This window comes from Bidens hawaiensis, unplaced genomic scaffold (assembly GCF_021521415.1).
Source record: "Bidens hawaiensis isolate Kalapana, Puna unplaced genomic scaffold, B.hawaiensis_p1.1 tig00068664_1, whole genome shotgun sequence".
NCBI lineage: Eukaryota > Viridiplantae > Streptophyta > Magnoliopsida > Asterales > Asteraceae > Bidens > Bidens hawaiensis.
Genome location: NW_027502125.1, coordinates 7,775 through 17,359, shown reverse-complemented (window position 1 = coordinate 17,359; position 9,585 = coordinate 7,775). Strand labels below are relative to the sequence as shown.

The 9,585-nt window shown below is 37.7% G+C and overlaps 1 protein-coding gene across 1 annotated transcript; it reads left to right on the top strand.

Annotated features, from left to right (window-relative positions):
* The first annotated feature begins 1,268 nt into the window (after positions 1–1,268).
* On the top strand, positions 1,269–9,253 carry LOC143605210 (dynamin-2B-like). The gene is made up of 13 exons (XM_077081417.1): positions 1,269–1,337; positions 2,735–2,818; positions 3,016–3,136; positions 3,221–3,310; positions 3,401–3,462; positions 3,558–3,672; positions 3,750–4,092; positions 5,196–5,382; positions 7,292–7,405; positions 7,496–7,609; positions 7,823–7,890; positions 7,983–8,155; positions 8,736–9,253. The coding sequence occupies exons 1-13, from the start codon at positions 1,269–1,271 to the stop codon at positions 8,972–8,974; spliced, it is 1,779 nt and encodes a 592-aa protein (XP_076937532.1). The 3' UTR covers positions 8,975–9,253.
* Positions 9,254–9,585: the final 332 nt, after the last annotated feature.

The following is a 9,585-nucleotide window of genomic DNA, read 5'->3' as shown; positions in this document are numbered from 1 at the left end:
GGAAATAAGCTATTAATGAGAAAATCAGGTATAATAACTAGCAAAATTCAGCTTGGATAACAAGAAAACAAATTGGTATGTTTTAAAACATTAATTGATATATCTTGGAGCTTAATTTTCGTTAATTTAGTTGAAAATAGGAAAGATTTGGCAAAATTAGTCCCTATACTTATGTAAACGCGAATTTTAGTCGTTTTAAGTGATTGTAAAAGTTTCTAAGAGTTGTTTAACGAGTTTGAAAGTTAAGAAAATATAAATTAAGTTTAACCAAGTTAAATACAAGTAATTACAAAATTTAAATAATTCGAAAGATCTTAAATACATTCCAAGTCGGGTTAAACTTCGAATTCAAATAAGAAAATCCTGAGATGCTACATTTGACAAGTGTTTAAATGTAACAATACTTATATTTAAACTTTATGTATTATAAATTCTAGATCTTAATCTAAGCTAATGAGCACAATCACAACTAATTAAACAGTAAACAACAGATCTAATTCTTTTCTTTGTTTGAATTAGTAACACTTTAATTGAAATCATATTTGAACTACAATTCAATTAGTATCTTGACAAAGTAAATTAAGAAGCGGGAGTTATAAAGCTAAATAAGAGGTTACATATGGAAGAACAACTTTTTATTAATCATAATCGAAAGATTACAATCTATTGCTCTCTTAAACATTAGACATTGCCCGAGTTTTACCGACATTGCCTGGGGTTTACTGACATTTGGGATTTACTGACGACCAAAAATCGCCGTTTTAAATATTTTAATTCTTTTCATATGTTAATTCAACAAGTTTATTTTCTGGATTAATTATGGTACCATGACAAACGTAACAGATACTTGTATCAAACAAATTCATATCGACTTACCGCCGTAAAAATAAAAAATTCGTGCAAGGAAATCACCATTTAATTAATGAAAGTAATGAGTAACCTTTAGCTATTTTTAGGATTATGATTTCTATTTTGGATTTAACAAAAACCTAATTAAATCACACTTGAGAGAGAGTCTTGTTAAAACTCAAAAACTTACTAAAACCTATTATTATTATTATTATTATTATTATTATTATTATTATTATTCTTCTTCCGTAGTGGTGACTGACTGATTCCTTATATCATCATCTATTCATCTTTCGGTTGTTACATAACTTTTACATTTTGATCTCAACCGATTTGAATTTCAAATCTCACCGTAGATCCAATTCCTCCAAACCAAAAACCTAGGGTTTACTGCGATCACGATTGGGTTTACTATTCCAATGGAGGCGATTGAAGAACTGACGAAGCTTGCGGATTCGATGCGGCAGGCTGCGGCTCTGCTTAACGATGTTAATTGAGATGACTTTCAGGAACTGAGTTAGCTAGGGTTTCCTGTTTGTCATAGTAAATCTGTTATCAGGAATTGTTAGTCGTCGCCATACTTGTTACAGTGTGAATTGCATTTCTTGTTTCGATCTCTATTTAATGGTTTGCTGATGAGTTAAGTTGTATTTGCTATAGTTTTTGTACTTGATTTTTATAAGCCTTATGTTTTTCAGCTTAAGTTATTATACGGATTAAAGGAGTTTTGTCATTTTGTTTCTGAAGAGGTATGTACCCGCCTCAACACCGAGCGAGGCGGGTCAACCCACAAGATATAGACAAGAGGCTTGAAATCAAGATATTATGAAGGCACAAAGCCAAAACCTATGCGCTTGGCGCATATCACATATGCTCACGCATATCACATATGCTCATGCATCACATGCTCAGGCATCACATATGCTCATGCATCACATATGCTCAGGCATCACATATGCTCACGCATCACATATGCTCACGCGTATCACATGCTCACGCACCATATATGCTCACGCATATCACATCTGCGCGTGACGCATATCACATTCTCACGCATATCACATCTGCGCGTGGCGCATCCGCGCGTGGCGCATATTACATATGCTTGTGCATATCACATCTGCGCATGAAACATTTGCGCGTAAGAATAAAGAGAAGACCTCGCGCATCCTCAGGATAGGCGCATATCACACATGCACATAATCAACCTCGTCCTTATCCAAATCAGGATAAGGACAACCTTGATTGTGCACGTCAGACAACCTTCCAGAAGGTATCTTTTTAAGGAATAAGAATATGCTGATGTTGACAGCTGCCAATGAAAGGTGGACAACTCAGCAAAACCCATGTGCTACCACGTGATTGCACATGGGTCAGGTAAAATACCTGGGTCAGAGAATAATCAATGAAAGAGCACCAGGTATCCCAAGGACACGTGGCGCAAAGCAATAGGAGGAGGCCAAAAATGCCCTAATTGGGTTTGAGCCCAATCATTGGAAACCCTAGCACTATAAATACCACATCAACTCCACAAGGAGAGGCACGCATGGTATGCTATATTAAGCTATATTAAGCAATACACACCAATTCCTTACTCTCAAATTATTATCTTCTCCTACAAACTCTTATTCTCACACCGGAGGGTTACCCCAAAGAGGACCCCTCTGTCCCTTTCTGAGGGGTAAGTTTACGGTGCTGTTCATTTTGTAGGTGGAAGAATCCAGATTCCAGAGAACCATCGGTGAAATAGCATAATCAAACCCGAGGAAAGTTGATCGTCTACCAGCGAGTCGATCCACGTTTCTTCAGTTTCTACGCTATTTTGCAGACTTCTTATGATTTTTCCGACTTTAGGTTTTTTTGTCATTAAGTTAGGGCATGGTAGCTAGATTTTAATCATTGGCTTTCAATTGTGCAGAGTGCAGGAAAATCAGCAGTTTTGAACAGTTTGATAGGGCATCCTGCACTGGTATGCTTTTTATTTTTCTTCCTTTTTTATTTTTTAGTCTGGACCTCAGTATTCAGTTTATTATGATAAATATACATGTTGTAATAAATTAACAAGATATGAGTCATCTGCCATATCAATTTTTGATGATGTGGAGGTGTGAGCTTAAATGTACTAATTCTGATCTTCGTATTCGGCCTTATTCTCAATTCAAACAGCCAACTGGTGAAGGTGGTGCAACGCGTGCGCCTATATGCATCGACTTAAAGAGGGACGAAAACTTAAGCGCCAAATCAATTGTACTGCAGATTGATAGTAAATCCCAACCTGTGTCAGCAAGTGAGTCCTCATGTGATACTGGTGGCTCTGTAATTGTATACAAAATGTGAGTTTCATTTTATTGATATTGAATAATAAATGCAGGTGCTCCTCGTCACTCATTACAGGATAGGCTTAGTAAAATTTCAAGCAAGAGTCGTGATGAAATATATTTGAAACTTAAAACAAGTACATGTGAGTATAAATAGATATTCACAATTTCATTTCTTAAATGTAACTTATCCTTTGATGAATTGATTTCTAACTCAAGCATATGGTTTACAGCTCCTCCTTTGAAATTGATTGATCTTCCTGGAGTTGATAAGGGAAATCTTGATGACTCTTTGGTGAGTGATTTGAAATTGGCTGTTTTGCTCGCATCATTGCTTTTTTATGTTACATTAATTCAAATGTATATATATATCTTTTAAAATTCTTTCAGAGTGAGTATGCTCAGCACAATGATGCGGTTCTACTGGTTGTTATACCTGCTGCTCAGGCACCTGAAGTTTCCTCTGCAAAAGCCCTCAGATATGCTAAGGAATATGATGCAGAATGTGGGTTTTTTAATATAGTTTCAGTTTTATTTCACCGTCATAGTATTCAAGTTGTAATCTTTGTTTGCTGACTGTAGCAACAAGAACCATTGGTGTCATCAGTAAAGTAGATCAAGCATCTTCAGATCCCAAGATTCTTGCTGCTGTCCAGGCACTTCTTATGGGTCAAGGCCCAAGAAGTGCAGCTGATATCCCATGGGTTGTTCTAATTGGTCAATCATTTTCTATTACTTCAGCACAATCTGGAAGTGTGGGGTCCGATAACTCATTAGAGACTGCTTGGCGGGCTGAAAGTGAGAGTTTGAAATCTATATTGACAGGGGTCCCTCAGAGCAAGCTTGGTAGATTAGCCCTGGTGGAAACCCTTGCTCATCAAATCCGTAGCCGAATGAAAGTTAGGCTTCCAAGTCTTTTATCCGGGTATGAGTTGATTATTTGAAACATTTTTCTTCAAAATGTACTGCAAAGATAGTCATTTGTGTTCCTACTTATTGCTGTATAGTTTACTTTTTGTCAGTCATCAGCATCACTTATGTGATAAATAATGCGTTCAATTTCTACTTAAAAGATAGTCATTTGAAACCTTTTTGATTATTTGAAACCTTTTTGTCAGTCATCAGCATCACTTATGTGATAAATAATGCGTTCAATTTCTACTTAAAAGAAAACTATTAATTGTTTTACATGCTTGTACACTTGGTTTTAAAATGTGTGCATTAGACTTGGTTTCAAATTTGGCTTCTTAAGAGCGCATAATGCGCAATGCACATGATGCGGTGATGAGATCGCATCAACTGCAGCAATGCAATTTGATTCCATGATATGCGTGCGATGCGGCTGATGTGGCTTGATGCAATCTGATGTGTCATTTGGTCTTGCAGCCGGCCAATAGTTTAACAGATTAGATGTGATCTTGAGTTTTCAAATCTGATCAATGATCGAGCAATGGAATTGAATGTTTGAACAAATTTTCCATTTATTGAACACATTTGGCCAGCGATGATGAATATATGCTATAAAATTTAGTGTTTAAAAGTTTTTTAGTATATTTATAATAATGGACGCTTTACATACGTGACACGCACACATTGTGCATTGCACATAGACTTTTTTTGTGCATTGCACATTGGCTTTTGAGGTCGAAATGCATCAGAGCGCCACACTTTATAAAACCAAGCTTGTAGATAATGATGTCTATATATATAAGATGATTTGAAATCCATTTAAACTAGATTTAATTACGCTACTATTCTTCATATAAGTAGTCACCTATGTAGAAATTCTACTCTCTTCTTTATATAATTTGTCACCTATGTAGAAATTCTACTTTCTGTCTCAAGTGAGTTGGAAAAGGTTCTTGTTAACATATATATATTTGACATTTCAAGCAGGTCTTACGTTACTTGTTTAATAGTTTTGTGTTACATCGTTGTTTTTATGCCGTTCATGGATGAACACTTTGTTTTATCTATTGCTTATTGTGGTCTTAGATCAGTTTGTTAGTAAAAGTGTTTTTTATACAGGCTTCAGGGTAAGTCTCAAATTGTGCAAGATGAGTTGGTAAGGCTTGGGGAATCAATGGTCACCAGTTCTGAAGGTACAAGAGCTTTGGCTTTGGAGCTTTGTCGTGAATTTGAGGACAAGTTTCTTCAACATATTATGACTGGAGAGGTGAGAACACATAACCTGCGGTTACGATACAACTGCAGGGTTGTCGGTCACGATACCACCTGCGGTTACGTCCACAACTGCTTCTGATGTCCCGGTTACATTCGAGATCCCTGCTGAGTATACTCAAGACACATCTAACATAAGGTTTGATTTCGATGCAACCCTCTCAGACTCGGAGAGAATAGCTGCACTTGAACGGGTCGTGGCAGAGCAATCGAGGATAAACTTTATCCAGACCCAGGCTATTCAGCGCCTTGTAGCAGAGAATCAACTACAGTCGTCCCTCCTGATTGAACATGGGAGAATTATAGATGCTATGAAGGGGTTCTTGGCATCTCAGGGGGAGACAAGCTATAGAGGCGACGAGTTAAGGACAAAGAAGAGAAATGATAGAGACGATGATCCCAATGCATCGAAAGGTGCAGGTGGTGAGTTGCCAAGAACTACTCAAGCTCTTGGGACTTCCACAGCTCAGGGGGAGTCTGCAGGTGCAGTTGGTGGTGATGAGGTGGTGATGGTTGATAATGAAGATGATGATATTTATGCTTTGAAAGAATTAGATGATGTGATGTTTGATGATGATGTGCTGCCTATTGAGGAGATTGAGAAGATTGGCGCACAGATTGTGACTGAAGAAGATGTTGAAGAAGGTGAAATAGTAGAAGAAAATGTTGAATACGAGATCCCAGATATTGAGAAAGCCAATGAGATGGAAAATGATGAGACTGAATGGGAAGAGCAGCCTAGGTGGAAGGAAGGCTATGCTCAGTGGTTCGTCAAAACGAAGAAACCAGCGGTCCCTACAATGTTTAAGAAGAGTTACAATATTAAAGGCTATGCCGAAGCGAAGAAAGGGATTATTTGCTGGATCTATGATAAGCAGTTGAAGCTCTTTGTGATTAAACGATATGACGGCGTTCAGTATTTTAAAAGAATGTTAAGGTCGTTGAATACACTGCCGGAATGTGAAGTGAAAGACTTAGCCAGATTGGGGTTAATCAATCGAAATGACGATAATATGGCTAGAGTCATTGAGAAAATTGTATGGAGAGAGAGTATAAAAGAAAAGAAGTTTGAGCTGTTGAAACCACAGAAGGGAAAACTTGTTGAAGACAAGGATAGAGGTATGAGAGCTGATGGAAAACCTTGGATGGTCATGAAGTATAAACCGATCCGGTGCCTTAAAGAAGTACCGATGAAGCTAATGCCCAAGGATGTGCTTAAAGACCTAAAGTGGTGGTATGTGGATTGTGAGACAGCAGAGGCGGTGATGGAAGACGAGGATGAACAGGAGCTCCTAAGAGTTTACGATCCGATGCATTTGGTAAACTTATCGCAGGCTGATCTGAAGGTGCTTAATGAGAAGAAAATCTTTTATATTCCTGCTTGGAAGGACGAAGCGAGGAAGTATCAAAGAGTTGTGTCAGTTTGTGTTAGAGAAGGAGTGCATGCGTGAAGATACAAGATTGAAGATTACAAGACAAGTGCTTAAAGATCAAGATATGAAGCTACTGCCAAGGGGGAGTCTGTTGGTGCATAATGTCAGTAGTTCATAGTCTAGTGTCTGTAATCGAGTCTGTAATGTTTAATTATGTTTTGTATGTTTAAGCGAAGTTACTGACAAGTTCGCTTAACAGGCGAACTTGTTAGTCAAGCGAAGTTATGGACAACTTCGCCTGAACATGCCAGGCGAAGTTGTCGTGTATTTATATACCAGCTTAAGGCTTGGTTTAGAGTTAGTCGTTTAAGTTCGTTTTAGTAGTTCGAGTTCATTGTAACGTGAGGACGAGAGTCTGTAACGGTGATATTACGTCACGTGGTTGAGTTATAATATATAACGTGTGTTCGGTTATTCGTGTTTTTGTTTGGTTTGTGTTCTATACTCGTAACGATCTACGCAGGGATTCCGCACCTGAGTAGACCGATATATCTTGTGCGATCCGTCCAGGGAACCTACAAGTGGTTAAATAAAATAAGAGCTGTGATGGGTGCTAAAAGGGGTGAAGTCAAACTCAAGCCTGACGGTCCACCCATTCGACAAACTCATTCTGATGGTTCTCTTGTGAGTTAACCCACCTTTTGTTGTATTATTATTGATATAATATTGTTTTTCTAATTATAATTAAAACATTATTTATTTATATTATCATAGGATACAATGGTTAGAAAACCTGTAGATCCACAGGAAGATCTTCGTTGGATGGCTCAAGAAGTACGTGGTTATGTTGAAGCGGTCCTCAACAGCCTTGCAGCTAGTGTCCCGAAGGTGTTCTATTCATCATTTTAAACATTTTTTTAGTAAATTACACTTTTGGTCCCTGTGGTTTTGCCTGTTTAACACTTTTGGAGGGGCACATGATATGCCAAAAGATTCCTTTTAGGACCGAGAGTTAAACATGCCAGATCACGGGACCAAAAGCATATTCTGATTTTTTTTTAAATTCATTATTTGATTTGAGTATATGCTGTGGTTATGCAGGCAGTTGTTCTTTGCCAAGTAGAAAAAGCTAAAGAAGACATGCTGAATAAACTCTATAGTTCTGTAAGGTTAGTTCATGGTTTCAAATGTCAATTAATATTGCAATAATTTATTTGGGTCTTTCTATTGCCTATTTTGACTTTTTTTTCCTTTGTCAAAGTTCTCAAAGCACTGCAAGGATTGAAGAACTGCTTCAAGAAGATGGTAATGTTAAAAGAAAAAGAGAGAAAATACAGAAGCAATCCTCTCTTCTCTCAAAACTCACCCGCCAGCTCAGCATTCACGATAACCGAGCAGCGGCTGCTACAGGCATGTCAAACGACAGCCCTGCAGGTAATAATAATAATCATCATGTTTAACTGTTAACGGGTCGGGTTATTTTGGTTGACTTAGTAGTAAAATTTACTCATGGGTCCGTTTTAAGCTCAAACTGAACCAAAAACCGAAATTTTTGAGTTTTTAAAATGTCTGGTTTAGGTTTTTTGGGTTTTTAGTTTGATTCCGGTTTGGTTTTGATTTTTTCAGTTTTGCCATTTGGGCTTAAAATTTTGAGGCAAAAAAATAAAAATAAAAAATCGGTCCGAATAATGCATTTGAAGATAAATCTTTTTCTTAGTAATTAATTATTTTGTTACATTTGGACTGAAATATTTGGGTTGCACTATTTATTAAACTCCTATAAATCATTTAAAACTCAAATTAAATAAATGGGAACTTATAAACACTGTTTGTTTTTTGGTTTTTATTACACTCATAACCAAAACCGAACCTGAAGTTCGGTTTTTACGAAAACATAAGACCAAGCCGTCGGTTTTCGTTTCGGTTTGGTTCTTTTTTCGGTTCATGATCGGTTTGTTCAGTTTCATGCACACTCCTAGTAATCTAATATATTTTACGACCTTGACATTAACAGAAAGCCCAAGAAGTGGTGAATCTTCAGGAGGTGATTGGAGATCCGCTTTTGATTCTGCTGCTAACGGGCCCACAAGCCTCGACTCTAGATTTGGATCCAACGGCCACGGGCGCAGGGCCAATGGGCCTTATGAGAATGGTGATGATGGAGCGGGGTCAAGATTAAACTCCACGGGCCGCCGCACGCCTAACCGATTGCCGCCAGCACCGCCTGGTTCCGGTTCAGGTTACAGGTATTAGATGATAGTTAAAAGGGAAAACAGAAACTGATTGATGCATTATTGTTGGGGTGGGTGTGGGCCCATGTCTCGATCTACATACCGGGCTGTCTTGAAATGACTTTTTATGGCATGTTTTGTAGAACACATTTATTGTAGATAGAAATGAATCTGGTGCAAAAATTGTGGTGTTTTTGTATTCTTATTATGAGAGGTGGTAAGACTTGTATTTTATTTTAAAAGTTTTGGACCATGAGAATCTATGATTCAGTGATGCTAAATAATTGGTTTGGTTGTGTATGCTAAGGTGTTTGTGTTTCTGAATACTAAGGGTGCACTCGAGAGTCTAAACCATATATAAGTTAAAAGTGCGACTTATGGGAAATAAATAACTTGTTGAAAAGTAGGTTTATCACAGAAGATAAAATAAATTACTAGCTCATGGAGTCAGTTATCTTCAAAGGTCAATTGGTAAAATGTTGAAAAGTATCAATGGGACGTCAATAGTGATGATTAGCCATGTTCAAAACGGTTTGGGACTAGGAACCGGAACCGGTTCCTAACCGGTTCCTTTATTCAAAACCCCCTTTTAAACCGGTTCCAGGCTCGAACCGGTTAGTGAACCGAACCGGT

What these genes read in the sequence shown, in the direction of transcription:
- LOC143605210 (XM_077081417.1), top strand. Translation starts at nt 1,269, where the DNA reads ATGGAGGCGATTGAAGAACTGACGAAGCTTGCGGATTCGATGCGGCAG. An exon ending in TGATAGGGCATCCTGCACTG is followed by an intron (nt 2,819 to 3,015) that starts GTATGCTTTTTA and finishes CAATTCAAACAG; the next exon opens with CCAACTGGTGAAGGTGGTGC. An exon ending in ATCCCAACCTGTGTCAGCAA is followed by an intron (nt 3,137 to 3,220) that starts GTGAGTCCTCAT and finishes TAATAAATGCAG; the next exon opens with GTGCTCCTCGTCACTCATTA.